Source organism: Talpa europaea, assembly GCF_964194135.1.
Source record: "Talpa europaea genome assembly, chromosome: 7".
Taxonomy (NCBI): domain Eukaryota; kingdom Metazoa; phylum Chordata; class Mammalia; order Eulipotyphla; family Talpidae; genus Talpa; species Talpa europaea.
The window spans coordinates 71086852-71109315 of NC_140074.1; the positions used below are offsets into that span (position 1 = coordinate 71086852).

Consider the following 22464-nt stretch of genomic DNA (forward strand, 5'->3'; position numbering starts at 1 on the left):
GACTTGGTTGCTCTCTGTATTTTTTCACTTGTATAGTCTTTTTTTAAGTACAAGAAATCCATATATCACTGAAACAGAATGTCACAACTGTAAGATGCTCTTAAGAGGTAATCAAGTTTGACTCCCATATGTCAAAGAGAAGGAACTAAAGCCCAAAGAGTTTCCATGAATTGTCAAATGTCCCACTGCTTGTCAGTGGCAGGAAGAGAATAATGTCTCTGGATCCCAGTATAATGCTCTTTCACCACCCCATGCAATTTCAAAATTGTCTAGATCTGATCTTCAGAAGTGGCAGCATGCTTAGTCTCTCCTAATAGCATAAAAATGCAAAGATAAAGTATTTAATTGGATTTAAGGGCAAAAATTTTTCCCTCACATTATTCTTAAAATTCACAGTGAAAAATATTTCTTTCCTCTAGGTATACAAATTTGTTTTCACTCTCACTTTATTATATCAAACTTTAAAACATGTGGTATGATGTTTTATTAATCACTAAATCTCAACCACAATGGTTCTGTCAAGTAAGATAAAGTCACCAGGTGGATTTACAAAGCAGAACTGATTGAAAATGGAAGCTGTCTAGGTCCCAAACACTGATGTTGAGGACACAAAGAAAATCCAGAAATGGAAAGCCTCATTAAATTACATTTTTTTATCCTTAAGCCTTATTCAGCATTACCAAGGATTATTAAGCATCACACTTAGAGAACTTCAACATGTCTATTATATTAGTGATACTTACAGTTTTTAATGTTATGGATTTTGTTTAAAGCAGAGAACACTTTCTTTTTCAAATAAACAATAGCAACTAACATTTATTGAGTGTTTACCATGTTTGGCACTGGGTTAGCAGTCTATAAATCAATGACCCTATGAGAGGGTACCAATGTCATCTCCATTTATAGGTGAGGAAACTGGGGCACAGCAAGATTAAGTCACTTGCCCAAAAACACACAGCTAGAAAGTAGTAGAGCTGGGGTACAAGCCACGTACTCTAACTCCACAGCCTGCCCTGTTATCTACTGTTACAACCCCAAATAGGAAACAGATGCATTCTGGAAGAGGTGCATTATGGAGGCAGCAGGGGTAAAGTGGCACTGCCTCCTCTGCCTGAAAGCTCAAGGATTCTCGAAAACACAAGTGGAAAATCCATGATTCACCAGTCTCCTCATTTTAGACATAAGTAAACCAAGACTAGAAGAGTCACATGACTTCCTCGTGAAAGCTAGGATTACAAGGCTGTTCTCAGAAGGATAGTACTGTCATAGGGATAGTACCTCCCTAGGGTCAGGGAACTATTTATCAATCTGGGAGAAGAATCCTATTTTTATTACTAGTATAATTAAATTGCTCAGATTTTTTTTTTTAAATTCTAATACAATTTTTTTCCTGTGCATGAAATCCCTTGCCCTATCCCTAGGATGTGGATGAGCACAAGCAGGTTAGCTCATCAACTTAATGACTTATTTTAATAATTCAACTTTTCATTTATTTGAAAGTAAAAGATGTAAGCGCTTAGAGGACAGGGATCTATCTAGGAATCCTCAGTATCTTTTACAGGACCTTGCACACAGATGATGTGGAGGTAATGATCTAGTTTTACCTTTTCTCACTACACGATTATTAAAAGGACTAGACCAGGAAATGAAACGGTCATGAAGCAGTTAAGATAGTTGTAGGAAGATGAGAGGACTGATTAAGTCAAACTCCACAATTAACAACTGAATTAAAAATACAAGGTAAAATTAGAAACGAAAGCAAACAGACCTGTCCCCTTTTGGTGGCTGTTTCTTTAGGTGCCTCTTCTTTTGCTTTGTCTGCATTTCCTGTAGCATTATCAGTGTATTCCCAGACCACAGCATCTTTCTGAATGTCTTTAAGAGTGAAGCTCCCCAGCTTATTTAATGAGAATCCTTCAATCTAGGAAAAATTAAGATACATAGTATTGTTATAAGGTAGAAAATGATTTTCCTATCAAACAGCATATATAGTCAGAGAAATGAAAAGATGGCAATTCACAAAAAATGTAAAATGTGTTATTTATGGCCTATCACTGAACTACATGTAAATTTAAAGACATTTTTAAAGTAAAAAATATGGCTTTGACTTGCAAAAATAATGATGATTTTGTAAAATAATTATTTAATAAACAGTATAACAGAAGAGATGTGTAGCGATAACCCCTCCTCATTCCTATTTGTGCTCTCTCTTCTTAATCTAGCAAAGGCTGACCAATACTGTTAATCAAGAAAACCATTTAGGGCCTCCCCGGTGGCGCAGCGGTTGAAAGCTGGGTTGCGAAGCTGCCCGCTGCCTCTGCAGCGCCGGTTCGATCCCCGGCTGCTCCCCGGCCACCGGAGGAGGGTCCCACATGGCGCGCAGACCTCTCCTGCCACCCGCTGCTCCCCTCAGCAGTGTACTTCGGTCCTTCTGCCTGCTCTGCTCCCCGCTCTGGCTCTGGTGAATTCTCTCACCCTCCCGTGCTTCTGACTGTACCCAGTGCTTGTATAAATAAATAAATCTTTAAAAAAAAAAAAAAAAGAAAGAAAACCGTTTGGCTTTGTTAAGTTCTCTACTGCTAGACTATTTTCCATTTGTTAATTTTACTCCTATATTATTTCCTTTCTTCGGCTTACTTTGTACTTGTATACAAAATTCTTTCAATTTCAAACTTCTTGCGGTGAGATGTAGGTCACTGATTTTAGACCTTTCTAGATTTAAGCATTCAAGCCTATAAATTTCCCTGTGAACATTATTTTAGCTGCATTGTTACAAATTTTGATGTATTCTGACTTTATTACCACTTAGTTCAAAATATTTTCTAACTTCCTTGATTTCCTCTTTCACCCATAGATTAGTCAGAAACGCACTGTTTAAGTACCAAATATATTTGCTTTCCCTTAATCTTACTGTTATTCATTTCAAATATAATTCCACCTTGGATAGAATATATACTTTATATGACTTCAGCCCTTTCAGATTCATTGAAACTTATTTCTGAACCAGGTCTATCCTGGTAAATGTTCAATATGCACTTCGGATAAAATTCGTATTCAGCAGATGTAGGGTGTAGAGTTCTATAAATATCAATTAGATTCAGGTAGTTGACAGTGAATATCAATCCCATCTTCGCTGATTTTTCTGTTTAGCTAACACAGAAGTCAATTTGTCAAAGGGGTGTAAAATGTCTTCTGTGGTAGAATTGATTCCTAAAATTGTTGCTTCAGGTATTTTGGTGCTCTCTTAATAGACACACATTTTTTTAGGGTGCTTCCTGATGAATTGATTCTAGCATAATGAAATATCCCTTTTGTCCATGGTGATTTTTTCTTCAAAACTATCATCTGATATAGTTTTAGTATGAATTTATTTCCCTCCCAGCTTTAAATACGACCAGTATGTGTGGGGGAAAGGAAAGCATGCATTGTATCATTCCATGATCAAAGGTCAGTCTTTTAGAGAACTTGAGGCCCTGAGCTGTGACTTTAGCAAAGTGCTTCTCAGTTTTCACCCATGTGTGTGAGCCTGAAAGGCCTGAGTGAGTTGGAGCATGGTATATTTCTTACATCAGCTCAATGAAGGCCTGTTAAAACTCAAGGTAGTTAGGCTCTAGTAAATATTCCTTGAGGACAGATATTTCAAATATGCTATGGATATATTTAAAAATGGCTGCTTTTCCTTTTACCCTGACCAAAGTGTAAGGAGATTTTTCTTGACTGTTACCATGAGATCCTAGTGGGAATTCCTAGTGATGCAATTTATGAAAGTCCTAGGGATCCCTTGAGATTAGACTTCCCTATGGTTTTTAATTCTCAAGCTTGTCCAAACTGGCTCTCTAGAACACACAGTCTAAAATTTACTCTACACTGGTCCTGGACCCAGTGGCAGGAGCTGGTCCTAAGCTTATGTTCAAGACAAGGTTTAATTTGCTATATTTGCCTGTCTCTCCAAATTGGGTGATAATGGCTTTCCCTGTGACCACTTCTACACGTTACTCATTTTCAATTTGTTCAGCTTTTTTCTTTTTGTGAAGATGGAGTGACAATTTCCAGGTTTCTTATATGACAGACTGGACTGGTTGAAGACTTAAGAGATGTGCTGAGTTGACACACAAATCTCTCTATTTTTCCATTTGGGGTTTTCCCCCCTTTATAAATAGACCTAGCTCCTCTAGCTACAAGAAGACTGGTTTTTCTCTATCAGCGTTGCCTTTAGTGGACTCTGTGTTAATGGACTCTGTGTTGGTCACTTGCTCCAAGTTTTTACTTTTTTTTTTTTAAAGATTTTATTTTTATTTATTTATACAAGCACGGGGTACAGTCAGAAGCACGGGAGGGTGAAAGAATTCACCAGAGCCAGAGCGGGGAGCAGAGCAGGCAGACTGACGAAGTACACTGCTGAGGGGAGCAGCGGCCGGCAGGAGAGGTCTGCTCACCATGTGGGACCCTCGCCTGGCAGCAGGGGATCGAACCGGCGTTGCAGAGGGTGCGGGCAGCTTCGCAACCCAGCACTCAACCGCTGCGCCACCGGGAGGCCCCCAAGTTTTTACTTTTTTCCTAAATTCTGTTTGCATTTGTTCAGTTTCCAGCGATTTCACATTGTTTCTCTTACTTTGTTGAGAATTCATAGTTGTTATTGACAAAAAGATCACTAGGTTAGGAGCTCATGTCTCCATACTTTGAGAACTTCATTTTCTGTTGAAGAGGAAAGGACAACATTTGTTCCGTCTTGTTTTAACTTTACATTCTTCATGATTTAAGTTTTTCATACAAAGACACTAGGGCTCAGATATTAAATAAGCTGCTTAAGGTAACAAGGATATAAATGGCAAAACGTGGTTGAATATCAGGGCTGACAAACTTTAAAAACCCTTCTTTCTACTATGTTAAGTTTTAAATAGTTGTTGAGATTCTACCCACGACATGATGAAATACAAATTGGGATGACCATCTCAACCAAAAAATAACTGTAAAAATTATTTTAGTTGGGCCTCCCTGGTGGCACAAGGGGTTAAGATGCAACCTATGTGCAGCCTGGATTAAGAAACAAAACCCAACCTTTTGCTGTCTCCAGGAAACACATTTAGCTACAAAAGATAAAAATAGGCTCAAAGTTAAAGGATGGAAAACAATCCTACAAGCAAATGGACCAAAAAAGAAAGCAGGAACAGCTATACTTATATCAGATAAAACAGATTTCAAACTCAAAAAGATAAAAAGAGACCCCAATGGTCACTACATTATGATCAAGGGGACAATACTTCAAGAAGAAATAACACTCATTAACATATACTCACCAAACGAAGGAGCACCAAAATATATCAGACAACTGTTGTCCTCTCTGAAAACAGACATCAGAGAAAACACATACGTAGTGGGAGACTTCAACACACCACTATCAACAATGGATAGATCAACAAGACAAAAAATAAGTAAAGAAACCAAAGCTCTAAATAAAGACCTAGAGCAATTGGGCTTAACAGACATCTATAGAACACTGAACCCCCAAAAAATGGAGTACACATTTTTCTCAAGCGCACACGGATCATTCTCCAGGATCGATCACATACTGGGGCACAAGACAAACATCAACAGATACACCAAGATTGAAATCATATCAACCATCTTTTCTGACCATGAAGGCATCAAACTAGAAATAAACCATAAAAAGAAGGCAAGGAACTTTCCTACCTCATGGAGATTAAAAACCACACTACTGGAAGACCATTGGACTAATGAGGAGATCAAAGAAGAAATTAAAAAATTTTTTGAATTGAACGACAAGGAGGTCACCAATATCCTAAATGTATGGGATGCAGCAAAAGCAGTAATAAGAGGAAAATATATAGCAATAGAAGCTCACATCAAGAAACAAGAAAGAACGCAAAGAAACAACCTAATCTCGAAGCTCAAAGATCTAGAAAAAGAACAACAAAAAAACCCCAAAACCAGTAGAAGAAAAGAAATAATAAAAACCAAAGCAGAAATAAATGAAATTGAAACTAAAAAAACAATCCAAAAGATCAATGAAACCAAGAGCTGGTTCTTTGAAAAAATCAATAAAATAGACAAACCCCTAGCCAGGCTCACAAAGGAAAAAAGGGAGAAAGCACAAATAAACAGGATCATCAATGAAAGAGGAGAAATCACAACGGACACAGCAGAAATCAAAAGAATAATCAGTAACTACTATGAACAGTTATATGGAAACAAGTTTAACAATCTAGAGGAGATGGACAAATTCCTACAACTCTACTGTCACCCAAAGCTAGATAAAGAAGAAATAGAACACCTAAACAGACCAATTACAATTAGCGAAATTGAAATGGTAATCAAAAACCTCCCCAAAAACAAAAGCCCAGGACCTGATGGATTTACAAATGAATTCTACCAAACATTCAGAGACGAATTAGTGCCTATCCTTCACAAACTCTTCCAAAAAATTGAGAAGGAAGGGACAATACCAAACACGTTCTATGAAGCCAACATTACACTAATACCAAAACCGAACAAGGACAACACAAAAAAGGAAAACTACAGGCCAATCTCCCTAATGAACACTGATGCAAAAATCCTCAATAAAATTTTAGCTATCAGAATCCAACAATGTATCCATAAGATAATTCACCACGACCAAGTTGGATTCATTCCAGGGGCACAAGGATGGTTTAACATCCGAAAATCAATCAACGTTATCCAACACATCAACAAAAAGAAATATAAAAACCATATGATAATATCAATAGATGCTGAGAAAGCTTTCGACAAAGTGCAACACCCATTCATGATAAAAGCCCTTGAAATTCTTGGGATACAAGGAACATACCTCAACATCATAAAGGCCATCTATGACAAGCCAACAGCCAGTATCATTCTCAATGGTGAAAAGCTGAAAGCAATTCCATTAAGATCTGGAACAAGACAAGGATGTCCACTCTCACCATTGCTTTTCAATATAATACTGGAAGTCCTAGCCAGGGCAATAAGACAAGAGAAAGACATCCAAGGAATCCAAATAGGAAAAGAAGAAGTCAAACTATCACTATTTGCAGACGATATGATATTATACATAGAGAACCCCAAAAACTCCACAGAAAAGCTAATTCAACTCATCAATCAGTTCAGTAAAGTGGCAGGATACAAAATCAACACGCAAAAGTCAGTAGCCTTCCTATACACAAACAATAAATCTGAAGAAGAAGAAATCAAAAAGACCATCCCTTTTGTTATTGAAACAAAAAAAATCAAATATTTGGGAATAAATCTAACAAAAGAGGTAAAGGACCTATACAAAGAAAACTATAAAACACTGTTAAAAGAAATAGAAGAAGACACAAAGAAATGGAGAGACATCCCCTGCTCATGGATTGGAAGAATAAACATTATTAAAATGGCCATCCTTCCAAAAGCAATATACAGATTCAATGCTATTCCAATCAAAATTTCAATGTCATTCTTCAAAGAAATAGAACAATTATTGATGAAATTCATATGGAATCACAAAAAACCCCGAATAGCCAAAGCTCTCCTGAAAAAAAAAGAAGGGAATGGAGGCATCAGACTCCCAGACTTCAAACTATACTACAAAGCCATAATCATCAAAACCGCATGGTATTGGAACAAGAACAGACATACAGACCAATGGAATCGAATAGAAAATCCAGAAATAAACCCACAGGTTTATGGTCAACTAATCTTTGACAAAGGAGCAAAGACTATGCATTGGAGCAAAGAAAGTTTGTTCAATAAATGGTGCTGGGAAAACTGGGTCGCTACATGCAAAAGAATGAAGCTTGACCACCACCTCACACCATACACAAAAATCAACTCAAAATGGATTAAAGAACTAGACATAAGACCTGAAACCATATAATATATAGAAGGAAATATAGGCGAAACACTACGTGATTTGCACATCAAAGACATCTTTACAGACACATCACCCAAAGCAGTGATAGTGAAGGCAAAGATAAACAGCTGGGACTATATCAAATTAAAGAGCTTTTGCACAGCAAAAGAGACAATAACAAAAACAAAGAGAAACCCCACCAACTGGGAGAACATTTTTGCACCCAACACTAATGATAAAGGACTGATCACAAAAATCTGCAAAGAGCTGATGAGTCTCAACAACAACAAAGAAAATAATCCAGTCAAAAAATGGGCAGAAGAGCTTAAAAGAAACTTCTCTGAAGAGGAAATGCAAATGGCCAACAGGCATATGAAAAAATGTTCAACATCACTTGTCATCAGGGAAATGCAAATCAAAACTACCATGAGATACCATCTTACACCAGTGAGAATGGCACATATTAAAAAAACTAGCAACAACAAATGTTGGCGAGGGTGTGGAGAAAAAGGAACTCTTCTGCACTGTTGGTGGGAGTGCAAACTGGTCCAACCACTGTGGAAAGCTGTGTGGAGATTTCTGGACCTACTAAACATAGAGCTTCCATATGACCCAGCAATTCCACTCCTAGGTATTTACCCAAAGGACACAGAAACATCAATTCCAAAGAACACCTGCACCCCTATGTTTATAGCAGCACTGTTTACAATAGCTAAGCTTTGGAAACAACCCAAATGCCCAAAAATAGATGACTGGATCAAGAAGATGTGGTACATATATACCATGGAATATTACTCAGCATTCAAAAAAGATAAACACATGCAATTTGCTGCAACATGGATGGCGCTGGAAGGGATCATGCTCAGCGAAATAAGCCAAAAAGAAAAAGAAAAATACCGGATGGTCTCACTCATAGCAGGAATCTAGAAAACTTAAATAAGGGACCAGGAAAATGAATAACTATAAGAAAGTGAAAATCAAAATCAACAAAAAACTATGAACCAGAGACACTTTTAGGGGGGCGGGAGCGGGAGGGGAGGGATTGGGGCCAGAATGGGGGGCTGCAATTGTATGGGGAATATAACAATAAAATTTATAAAAAAAAAAAAAAAGAAAATAATATAGAATACCTCTATGAATTTGAATTAGGAAAAGCATTCTTAGATATACTAAAAATACACTAACCATATTCAAAAAATAAGAAAAATATGACTACATTGAAAATCCATGAAAATATACCATTAGGGAAGTGAAAAGTAAAACATACATTGGAAAAGAATATTTGCAATAAAAGACTGGCAAAGAATTTGTATTAGAATACAGATACACACATACACACACATACATGTATATGTTTAAAAGAATCATAAATCCACAAGGACAACACATACAATTCCATAAAAAAAAAGAGTTGAAGAATTGGAACTACTGAATCTCAAAAACAAAAAAAACAAGTAGTAAATAAAAATATGAAACAAGCTCAAATTCATGGCAGTTTTACTACATATTATGTGAAAAATTACTACCAACTCACAAGAATTATTAAAAACAAAGATGACCAGGGGAGAGGCACCCAAGGCCAGGGTAGACCTGGCGCTCAGGGGAGTGAAAAAAAAAAAAAAAAAAAAAAAAAAAAAGATGCAACCTATGAAGCAATCCACAACCATTGCAGTATAAGTTCGATCCTCAGCCAGGGAGCAACCCACATGGCGCAGCAGATCTCTCCTAGCTCACCCGCTGCTTCCCTCAGCAGTGTATTTCAGTCAATCTGCCTGTTCTGTTCAACACTCTGTCTCTGGTGAATCCTCTCACGCCCCTCGCCTCTGGCCTGTACACCAGTTCTTGTATGCATAAATAAAGACATCTTTAAAATAAATAAATAAATAAAAGACAATGCCTAATAATGTGGTGTGAAATGATTAGTCACTGATATTTAGTTTTCAAGAGACCTATTTAAAATCAAAAGATGAAACAAACTAAAAACAAAAGGTTAGGGTAAGGAAATATATGCTAATAATTCAAAGAAAAAAAAGAGGAACTGGTATTCTCATATCAGATAAACTAGACTTTCAAATGAAAAACATAATCAGAGACAAAGACAGACACTATATAATGATCAACAATTAACCAAGGTGATATAACTGTTATTAATATCTTTAAGAACAAAATACAGGAGAATCTAGTTACATAAAAAGCAACTACTAACAGATCTAAAACGTTGACAATAATACAATCATTGTTGGAGACCTTGACACACCATTGCATGAAGGTCCCCCAACAGAATATTAACAAGAAATAAAGGCTTTACATGATGCATTTATTGGACATTTATAAGCTTTTGTCCCAAAAGAAATGATTATACTTTGTTCTCTAGTGCACAGAACAGTCTCCAGAATAGATTATACACTAGGACATAAAACATGTCTGAAAATATAGGAAAACAAATTACCTCGAGCATTTTCACAGACCACAATGCTATATAAACCTAGATATTAACCACAAAAAGAAACAAACTAGGGCCTCCCTGGTGGCACAAGGGGTTAAGCACCACACTACGAAGCAATCTATGCTGCAGACAACACGAGTTCGATCCCCAGCCAGCCAGAAAGCAACCCACATGACAAAGCAGACCTCTCCTGTCTCACCCATTGCTCCCCTCAGCAGTGTGTTTCAGTCAGTCTGCCTGTTCTGTTCCCCACTCTGTCTCTGGTGAATCCTCTCACCTCCCGCATCTCTGGCCTGTACCCCAGCTCTTGTATGCATAAATAAATATATCATTAAAAAACAGCAACTAAATCATCTGGAGACTAAGCAAAATGCTCCCGAACACCTCTTGGGTCATTAGAGAAATCAAAGGAGATCAAGAAGTATTCAGAGACTAATGGAAACGGAGACAAGTGAGCAGACCCTATGGGATACTCTAAAAGCAGTGCTATGTGTAAGTTTATAGAAACAAAGGCTCGCAGGAAAAAAAAAAGAAAGAAAAATCTCAAATTAACAATCTAACTCTGCAGCTGAAGGAATCAGAAAAAGAATCCAAAAACCAGTAGAAAACCAGTAGAAGGAAAGAAATAATAAAAACTAGTGCAGAAGCAAATGAAATAGTAAACAAAAGGACAGTCCAAAAGATCAGTGAACCAAGAGATGGTTCTTTGAAAAAATAAACATAAATGACAAGCCACTAGATAGGCTTAAGAAGAAAGAAAACCCAAATTAATAGAATCAGAAATGACAGGAAAAAATTACAACAAACATGGCAAAAATATATGGTATCATAAGAACCTATTACAAAATTATTAAAAACCAGACAACTTAGAAGGACAAATTATTAGACTCATACAACCTCCCAAGATTGAACCAGGATGAACCAGAGAGCTTAAACAGTACAATCACAAGTACTGAAATTAAAAGAGCAATAAGTCTCCCTACAAATAAAATCCCAGTACATGGCTTCTTCAATGAATTCTACCAAACCATCTAAGAATATCTAATACCTCCCCTAGTCAATCTCTTCAAAGCATCAGGGAGGAAAATTCCCCAACACATTCTATGAGACCGGTATTATCCTGTTCCCAAAACCAAACAAATTCAGCACACAAAAAAAAGAAAATTATAGGCAAATATCTCTGAAGAACAGATATGAAGATCCCAAACAAAGTCCTAGAAACTGCATAAAGCAACATATCAGGAGACTCATCCAGCGTGATCAAGCAGGCTTCATCCCAGGGATGCAAGGTGGGTTCAACATACACAAATCAATGTGACTCACTGGCTCAACAAAAAAGGAAGACAAAAGACCACACGATCAACTCAAGAGATACTAAGAAAGAATTAGAAAAGACTCAACATTCAATCATGATAAAAATATTCAATAAAATGGGAGAAAATTGAACTTACCTAAGCATCATAAAAGCCACAGTCAACATCATACTCAATGGTGAAAAGCTGAAAGCATTCCCATTAAGATCAGGAACAAGTCATGCATGTCCACTATCAACACTATTATTCAACATAGTACTGGAAGTTCTTGCTGATGCAAGTAGGCAAAAAAAGACATAAAAGGATACCAAATTGGAAAAAAAGTGAAACTGTCACTATTTGCAGGTGGCATGTTAATATATTAAGAGAAACCAAAACACTAGCAATAAACTACTACAATAAATGAATACCAAAAAGTGGCAAGACACAAATTCAATGAATCAGTGGTATTTCTATTTTTTTTTAAAGATTTTATTTATTTTCACATAAAAGAACTGGGGTATAGCTCAGAGGTGAGTGGGTGAGAGGATTCACCACAGACAGAGTGGGCAGCAGAACAGGTAGATATACTGAAATACACTGCTAAAAGGAGTAGTGGGAGAGAGAGGAGAGCTCTGCTATGCCATGTGGGTTAGATCCCTGGCCAGGGATAGCACTGAGACAATCTCCAGGCCATGAGGAGGCCCCCAGTGGTATTTCTATATGCAAATAATGTATCAGAACAAAGGGAAATGAGGAATACAATTCCATCTACAATCACACCAAAAAGAATGAAATACTTAGGAGTAAAATTAATGAAAGAGGTAAAGAACTTTGTTAAGGGCAGTAAAAGACACAAAGAAATGGAAAGATATTCCATACTCATGGATTAGAATTACCATCATTAAAATAGCCATATTACCCAAAGCAATTCAGACTCAATGTAATACCTATCAAAAAGCCAAAGACTATTTTGAAGAGACAGAGTACTTATCAAATTTATATGTAACCACAAAAGGTCCTGAATGGCTAAAGCAATCCTCAGACAAAAAGTTATCACAGTTCCTGCCTTCAAACTATATTACAGAGCAACAGTAATCCAAATGGTATGGTACTGCAACAAAAACAGAAAATAAGACCAGATTTGAACAGAATTGAACAGAACTGAAAGTCCACAAATAAAGAAATAAACAGACCCATGCAAATATTAATTCAAAATGGATTAAAGATCTGGATATAGGGCCTCCCTGGTGGTGCAGCTGGTAAAGCACCGTGCTGTGAAGCTGTCCGCAGCCTCTGCAGCGCTAGTTCGATTCCTGGGAGATGCCCACATGGTGTGGCAGACCTCTCCTATCTCACCCGCTGCTCCCCTCAGGAGTGCTTTCAGTCCATCTGTCTGTTCTGCTCCCCACTCTGTCTCTGAAGGGTCCTCTCACCCTTCCGCATCTCTGACCTGTACCCCCGCTCTTGTAGAAATAAATCTTAAAAGAAAAAAAGGGGGGCCTCCCTGGTGACGCAAGGGGTTAAGATGCAACCTATGAAGCTATCCGCAGCCACTGCAGCACGAGTTCGATCCCCGGCCAGGGAGCTGCCCACGTGGCGTGGCAGACCTCTCCTGACTCACCCACTGATTCCCTCAGCAGTGTATTTCAGTCACTCTGCGTGTTCTGCTCCCTACTCTGTCTCTGGTGAATCCTCTCAACCCCCATACCTCTGGCCTGTACCCCAGTTCTTGTATGCATAAATAAATCTTTAAAAAAAAAGATCTGGATATAAGAACAAAACCATACATTATGTGAAAGAAGACATAGGGAATACACTGCAGGACATCTACCACAAAGATATATTTGGAGGTTCAACCCCAAAAGCAAGGAAAAAGTAATAAACAAATGGGACTACATCAAATTAAAAAACTTTTGTTCCTCAAAAAAAGCTATCACTAAAACAAAAAGCTAAGCTACAGAATGGGATATTTGCATATCACACATCTGACAAGGAGCTAATCTCCAAAATTTACCAAATTCTTATACAATCTAACAAGATAACAAACAACCCAATCAAAAAATGGCAAAGGACCTAAAAAGACACTCCTAAAGAAGACAATCAGGGCCTCCTTGGTGGCGCAACGGGTTGAGCGCCAAGCTATATAGCTGTCCACAGCCTCTCCAATGCAGGTTTGATTCCTGGCCAGCCAGAGAGCAACCCACATGGCGCAGCAGACCTCTCCTGTCTCACCCATTGCTCCCCTCAGCAGTGTATTTCAGTCAGTCTGCCTGTTCTGTTCCCCACTCTGTCTCTGGTGAATCCTCTCACCCTCCTGTGCATCTGACTGTACCCCAGTTCTTGCATAAATATCTAAATCTAAAAAAAAAAAAATGACGATCATACGACCTAGAAACATGTGAAAAATTGTTCAGTATGACTTACTATAAGGTAAAGGCAAATCCAAACCTCAATGATGTATCATCTCACCCCTGTGAAACTAGAAATAAAGAACTGAATACACAAATGTTCATGAGGTTGTGGTGCAAAACGAACTGTCATCCACTGTTAATGGGAATATTAGTGTAGCTCCTGTGGAAACCAGTATGGATATTTCTTAAGAAAATAAAAATGGAGGGGCTTCCCTGGTGGCACAAGAGGTTAAGTCTCAGCACTCTGAAGCTATCCGCAGCCACTGCAGCCTGAGTTCAATCCAAGGCCAGGGATCTGATCTACATGGTGCAGCAGACCTCTCCGGTATCGCCCACTGCTCCTCTTAGTAGTGTATTTCAGTCAATCCACCTGTTCTGCTCCTGTTTCTGGTGAATCTGCACACCCCATGTACCTCTGGCCTGTACCCCAGTTCTTGTATGCATAAATAAATAAATCTTAAAAAAAGAAAAGAGGGCCTCCCTGGTGGCACAGTGGGTTGAGCACTGCACTGTGAAGCTGTCCGCAGCCTCTCCCAGCTGGCCAGGGAGAAACCCACATGGCGCAGCAGACCTCTCCTGCCTCGCCCACTGCTCCCCTCAGCAATGTCTTCAGTCTGTCTGCCTGTTCTGCTTCCCGCTCTCTCTGGTGAATTCTCTCATTCTCCCGTGCCTCTGACCTGTACCCCAGTTCTTGTATAAATAAATCTTTAAAAAAAAAAAGGAAATTTTGTATGATCTGGTAATACTTCCATTAGGTATTTCTCCAAATAATATGAAAACTCTATTACAAAAAAATGTATCTATACCTATGTACATTGAAGTACTATTCACAACTGCCAATGCAAGGGCACCAACCTTCAACAGACAAATGGGTGAAGAAATTGTGGTACACATACTCAATGAACTACTACACAGTGGGATATATACTTAATGAAATACTACACAACTGTGAAGTGAAGATGAAATACGGCATTTGGGACAAAATGGATGGACCTTACCTTGAGGTAATCATGTTAAGGGAAGTAAGTCAAAAAGTAAAAGACATATATCAGTTTCACTTATTTGTGGAATATAAATAACAAAAAAAAAATACACAAGCTAAGTAGAGTGGGAATAAATCTATGTCAGTTAAAGAATATAATGGTTGCTAATGGAAGTGGTGGTAAGGAGAAGGCATGGGGAGGGAGAAAGATGGGATATGGGCACCGATGGTTTGGTGGAAGGTGAGTACAACATGTACACACAAGGTAGAGCAAAAATGTAACCCTCAATATTAAAATAGTTTTAAGAAATAAATATTGCTTGTTAAAGGTTACACACTACAAATAAGGCAGATATTAAATACTATCTATAGAAAACCAGTCAAGTACTGTTGTAGATTACAAAAGATGCTCATAGGACAAAGTTAAACCTATTCATCATTCACAATTTGCTCTGATGAACCTTTAATCATATCAAGATCTAATTACCTTAAAATGGGAGTTATAATGAAGTCGGAGAGGATCATCTCCGACATGAAGATTTGAGTAGATTGGGAGAGAATGGTTCAAAGTTTTGAAAAGACAGATCAGAGCCCAGAGGAAATATACTCTAAAGTTCTTGAAAGAAATTAGTCTTGTTTGGTCCCTCCAGGGCCTAGCCCAATCAATGACCAAAGGAAACAGCACTTTAAAAAATTTTGAAGGAATTGTTTAGTCACTACCATACATGTAATTTTGCAATCTTCAATGGATTTTCAGCAAAAAAATTGCATGTAAGATTGTCTGGCCTGAGTAAGACATTAATATAATTTCTTTCTCCTCATGGATTTACATTTTTGATTAAAACTCTAGCTGAAGTCAGCATATGGGTGTCTGAGTAGTTTAAAACACTGGAAATTGTGGATCATTTTGGTTCAGTCAGTAGAAATTGCCGTATTTGGTACACAAAATTTGATCCAGTGTTTGGTTACCACATACCTGTTTTAGTCATTAAATCTTAAATAAACAAATAACATAATCAAAATCAAAACAAATTCAGTGTCATTTTATAGAATTTTGTTTGACTACTCAGGAAGTAATACACTGGCCATAGAAAAGGCTATTCATATATAGAAAAGGTTATTCATAGTACTCCTAAGGGAACTCTGAGGAAAATCTCACACCAGAACAGTACCTTTTCCCCTGCAACCTGATGTCAATGACAGATGACCACATACAGGTGATCGGAAATGCAAGAAAAGGGTAAGACAAAAGTTGAGTATGGCTACACATCTAGGGCCCTTTTGGACATAGGAATCCAACTGATTTGGTTCCATTCTAACCAGCTCTTTCTTGGTCAAAGGTAAAACTTCAAAGATTTCCACAAATACCTATTTGGGTCTGAGAGAAAGGATGATTTATCAGCTATGGGATGACCTTGTTCTCTCACTCTTTTTTTCTCACCAGATAAGATGTCTAGCAGAGGTATTTCTCAGGGCCCTAAATTCTTTCATTTCAGTACTAAAAGGACAAAGAAAGCCACTGTTAGGCCAACTGGGACACAAAGCAAAGTGCAACTCCTCATGGCAGAACAGACTTTATCTTGAGCTTTAGAATTTATTCCCATGTTTTGACAGATGAAAATCCCTGTTTATTTCTCCATCCATTAAGCGTAAAAGAAATAATTCCCTACAATTATATTTTTAGGTATCTAGAACATGTCCTCCTTAAAAGATGACAGTTCTGTATAGAAAATAGTTAAAATACCCAATGTGCCAAAGTTAGCATCCTACAAATTAGTCTGTCTATAATGTGTATAAGATTTATCAAGCTAAAGGAAGGGAATAAAGAGGATGAGAGTAACAGTAGTTTGACTTTGACGTGACTTCTTAAATTCTATTAGAATATATCAACTGAACTTAATTTATCCAGAAAGAAAGGTAACGCTCTTTCAGCAACATTACTGAAGTCTTCTAAAGATAATACCAAAGTATTATTCAAGAGACTAACTACCTATTCCACTGTATCTTGTGGAATAGGTTGCAATCTTAACACACATTTTTTTTTGTTTAAAAAATGGAGAATAAAACCATTAAGAGACTAAAAATAAAAAGTAAGTTATAGTAAACTAAATTTTTCCTACAGTCTTCCTGGAGATAATATTCAAATTCAATTAACAAATTATAAAACTGTACCCAAAGAAAGCCATGTACCATATCATAAATTTATTATAGGTGCAATGCTCTTACTTGAAACTCTCAGGACAATGTTTTTCACAAGTTAAGTTTTTTTCAATTTAGAGAAGCAATGATACCCAGAGTAAAATATAGGGCAGCATCTTGAATCAAATAAAATATTTTGGCAATAAGAGGTATGAACAGGCACACTAGAATAAATGAATACATGTCAATTCTAGTTATATTTTCATATTTCTGATATTATGCAAAAGAGATAATGGGCCTGTGGTAACATTAGCATGAGATATAGAAACAAAAAGTCCTTTACCCATGATCCTAGATAAACAGGCAGAAGGGGGTCTTTCCTCTGCTGAAGAAAGAAAATGGCCATCAGGGCAAACACATAAGGTGGCAAACCTCCTTCTTCAGGGCGATCTATACTGCAAAGCTACAAAAAAAAAAAAAAAAAAAGAGGATAAGCATTTTTGTGTACCAAATTGTTATGGACACAATGTGGTCTGAAATCTGTAACTGCATTCCTGTCTGTGCAGCATATGATAACAAAATACCTCAGTGACAAACTGTAAAGCTTCCTTATATACTTTTGCAGCAACCACAAGTTATGACAGCATTGATTTCAAATACTAATCTTGTTAACTAAACTTACTGGGATAGGGCTATAAAATAATGTTTGCTATTTTATATTGTGGTAGCCACAATAAACTCATTCACTTGGTTTTAACACTTGCTAATGGACTTAAAATGATGGTTCAACTCTAACTACAAGTCAATTGGCTTTGTTTATTGGCCCCTTCATCCTAATAAACTGCCATCAAAATGCATTCTTTGGTCAGGCAGGTGATTAGAGCACAGAATGCAAGCAAACTCATGAGCACTAACATAAGCAACAACTTCAAAAGCACTCCTTAATGAAAGAACAGGAGGTGGCTTTTAAAAGATGGCATATTGTAATTATCAATTTACCCATTTAAGAGTGGGGCATTCTCTGGTCATCCTGAACTCAAGGAAGAGGAACTATGCGTTGTTATTGCCAAACCTTAAAAAAATCAGTAAAAGCAGAGACTTTTCTCTATAAAGTACTTACAGAGGATTTCAATTTAATAATCATGATGGGACCTTACAATTTGGGGGAACACTAACTATTCTAAAGTTTGTTAGAGCACTTCACAGTTGAATACTAGAACATTATGAAAATATAAGCAATGCTATTACAACTTTTACTCTTTTGGAGTGTCTGGGTATGTTATTAGAAATGATATGAAAAGTTTTTTCTCAAACTTTCTTGTGCCAAATGAGCACCTAGTTAAACTGCAAATTCCCAAGTCATATCCTTTGGGATCTGAACCACAAATCTGATTTTTATTATGCACTGTAAGCCATTTGGACCTTTGAGTAATACTGTAAATAGTGAAACAAATACAAAATTTTCCTTCCTGTACACACGAAAATTTCTGTTCCAATACTCAGATTCCTACTTTCTTGACATCTAAAAATACACAACCAATGTTTAAGATCAAATTAACTATGTAAAAGTCAAAGCTCACTACTTTATGCCTTCATAGAATATATTCATGAATTTAAAGAACCCAAACCTACCTTGGCCCAGTACCTAAATGCAATCACCAAAGGAACCAGTTTTGACTCTAGCTTTCCAAGGGCAGTTAAATGATTTGTTGTCAGACAAGCATTTTCATTTCCTGCACTCACTTTACAAAGCAGACCACTGTGGGTGTCGGGAATGGGAATGAAAATGAGAGAGAAAAAAGTGTTACACAGTTACCAGCTCTTTTATACTAACTACCTAATACTAATAATTACCTGAAAAATAAAAATAAGAAAAAAAAAGCACTAAATCTTTGATTCATTTAAGAAGTTAGATTTTTAAAAGGTATTTTCTGAGTTTACTTTTCCAGAAATAAAACTTTGTGTTTTCATAATATTGAAATTTTTTCATAATTTTGTGTTTTCATAATATTTGGGGGAGGGGGGAAGGGGGAAGGGGGGTGAAATGCCAACAAGAGAATACTATAGGATGTTTCAAATGGGAGCCATGAATTCATCTTTGTCAGAGTAAAAGAAGGAACTGGGGCCTCCCCGGTGGCGCAGCGGTTGAGCGCTGGGTTGCGAAGCTGCCCGCGGCCTCTGCAGCGCCGGTTTGCAGCGCCGGTTCGATCCCCGGCTGCTCCCCGGCCACCGGAGGAGGGTCCCGCATGGCGCGCAGACCTCTCCTGCCGCCCGCTGCTCCCCTCAGCAGTGTACTTCGGTCCTTCTGCCTGCTCTGCTCCCTGCTCTGGCTCTGGTGAATTCTCTCACCCTCCCGCGCTTCTGACTGTACCCAGTGCATGTATAAACAAAAACAAACAAATAAATAAATAAAACATGCCTCTATTAAAAAAAAAAAAAAAGAAGGAACTGGAGGAATCTACCTAACAAAGAATAATAGCCTATAAACCACCAGTTTATGGTGGTGATGGCAATGGTTCTGGAAGGAGGGAAAAACGCATAGGGTAACACACACTAATTGTTATTCTACACTCTAAAAACTCTGCTTAAAAGGATATTAAATAAAGGTGATTAGAGAAGTAACCAATTGATAAAGTTTTCTTTTACTGAGTTGAAATGAATCAAAATGCTACCTTCCTACATTATTTCCTTTGAATCTACTCTTATTTTAAAAAAATAAAGCCTCTTTCCTCTTGCATCAAATTCCAGGAGTATAGGAAGAATGACAGTAGAGCCTGTGAAACTAACTACATAAGGAGCTTATCATTCTACAACTGGATATTAATAGCAAAGTACATATGGTTTTGGCAAGTTGACATTTAATATAAAAACAACTTAAATAAACAGACCTTTGTTTTTCTCTGCACACAACCACTGGCACCCTAGCATGGAAATCTGCATCAACATCAATAAAGGAATCTGAAGAAGGGAAAAAAAATTAAGTGGCTCCATTAAACCCTTGGTTAAAATAAGAACAGATAAAGGACAAATATGAGTTGTGACTTGATCCAGTTTGGTCTTCGCAAAAACCATTACAATATAAAGCTCTGAGCTGACTTAAAAAAGAAAAGAAAGTGGTGGCGCAGCAGTTGAGTGCTGGGCTGAGAAGCTGTCCGCAGCCTTTGAAGCACTGGTTCGATCCCTGCCCACCGGCGAGGGTCCCACATGGCGCGACAGACCTCTCCTGCCGCGCCCGCTGCTCCCCTCAGCAGTGTATTTCGTCCGTCTGCCTATTCTGTTCCCCGCTCTTGCGAATTCTCTCACCCTCCCCCACTCCTGACTGTACCCAGTGCTTGTATAAATAAATAAGTTAATTAATTAAAAAAAAAAAAGAAAGTAGTACATTTGAGAATCAAGTAATCAAATTTAAAACCCTTATTTTGCAAACCTAATTTTTCATCAGAAATGACTACATTGAATCACAGTATTTAAATTTTATGTGGATAACATAATTAGAAAATGAAAGGGACATTCAAAAACAAAATTGCTGCAAAGTTACTAAAAACTTGGGGTCAAAATATATATTGAATGAAAAGAATGCTTAAATGTTTAATTTAACAAGAAGGATACAAAAGATCTTTCAAATGACAAGAGAGTTTAATGAGGAAAATGTTTAATAAGTATAAAAAGTCATAGTGCTAAGCTGAACATTACTCTGGACAACTAGTAAACCTAACCTATAACAACTATTTATTAATTCACTAATCAGGAATGAATCGCACATATTTATCACTTATAAAGTCTAATTTAAACTGAATAGGGCCTCCCTGGTGATGCAAGGGGTTAAGCACAGCACTACGAAGTTATCCTCAGCTACTGCAGCACAAGTTCGATCCCCAGCCAGCCAAGGAGCAACCCACATGGTGCAACAGACCTCTCCTGTCTCGCCTGCTGTTCCCCTTAGCAGTATACACTTTGGTCAATCTGCCTGTTCTGTTCCTCACTTTCTCTGGTGAATCGTCTTACCCCCCACACCTTTGGCCTGTACCCCAGCTCTTGTGTGCATAAATAAATGAATCTTTAAAAAATAAAAACCTGAATAAAGTAGGTTTTCCTTTAGTTTTACCATTTAGAGTAAATTTCACATATTCTTCATCCTTTTAGTCTCAGTCCAGAACTCATTTAATCTTTATGTGCTGTGACATTACCAAGCTAAAGTTTTACTTATAAAATAGTTATTCTACATACATAGTAGAATAACTAAAAGCACTCCAATTAACTTGCTAATAATTTATAGGCATCTGCTTTGTCTTTTCTATTTAGATATTTCCCATATGAATTTAAAACATACTTCATATTTTCAAAGTTAGAGAATTAAGATATATTCAAATTAGAGACACAGGTAATCTTTAAGAGCAAAATGTGAAAAGAATTTGGTCTTACCACTGCTCTTTAAGCATTCTTGAACAAGTAAGAGAACATCTGGCTGACACATCTAGAAAATAAATCAATACATTAATTTATCAGTAAGTACTTTTGCTTCACTGTACATAGTCATCTGAAGTTATCCAAATTACCTAAAACTAATGGAACACCAAACAAGAATGAATGTGGGCAAGAGAGACTAGTACCATGAACTTGATTAACCAATTCTTGAGGTAATTGGTCTCTGGGCAAATCTCAGTGTTGTGACTAGAAGCTGTCTAACTATGAACAGTATTACCTCACTCTGTAAAGCTATTTCCAAAGATAGCTTACTGGTCTCAGCTGGTTTTAGTCTTATCTTTATCTGATCTTTGCTCCAGGTAAAAACCAAAACCATTTAAAATGATTAGATCTAGTCATGCCCCTCCTTTAAAACTCTCAGTGGTTTCTTACTGTCCTTAGGTCAAATTGAAAGTGCCTTGACCTACAAGATGCTGCACGTTGGGACCCAGTTTATGGCCATCTTACCTTTGTTTTTCTCTCTTTTGGCCCCTTCACCAGAGCTATACACTCCTATCAGCTCTTTGCTAAGCCAAGCTCCTTACTAATTCAGTGTTTGCAAATGATGCTCCTCCTACCTGAAACACTGTTAACCTCACCCATTTTTCATCTTTTAGAGCTCAGCTTAAATGTTCTCTATTCAAAGATGCCATCATGACTACTGAATCTGCACATTCCTTGTTGCCTTGTCACAGAACCTTGTTTCCTTGCATAGTTCTCATTATAATTATATATATGCAGTTACCTATCTCCTTCACTAAGTATGAGTTCCTTGTTTGTTTTGTCTTCTAGAATCCAGTAGTGTTTGGCATATAATAGTGACTGAATACTGCTAAATGAAAAAGTGACATGAGGCCAAAATAACTACTATGCTAGTA

At 37.4% G+C, this 22464-nt stretch overlaps 1 protein-coding gene across 2 annotated transcripts in view; it reads right to left on the reverse strand.

Annotated features, from left to right (window-relative positions):
- Positions 1-22464, reverse strand: part of TUT7 (terminal uridylyl transferase 7) — a gene marked incomplete at both ends in the record, with an annotated part of 69339 nt that overhangs the window by 37061 nt on the left and 9814 nt on the right. Inside the window, 5 exons of one of the 2 annotated variants that reach the window (XM_084236984.1) lie at positions 1769-1921; positions 17466-17585; positions 18755-18881; positions 20011-20080; positions 21545-21596. In XM_084236984.1, coding sequence (XP_084093110.1) covers positions 1769-1921; positions 17466-17585; positions 18755-18881; positions 20011-20080; positions 21545-21596 — 522 coding nt within the window. The remainder of the gene's footprint in view (positions 1-1768; positions 1922-17465; positions 17586-18754; positions 18882-20010; positions 20081-21544; positions 21597-22464) is intronic. The other variant, XM_084236985.1, reaches the window with a different exon arrangement.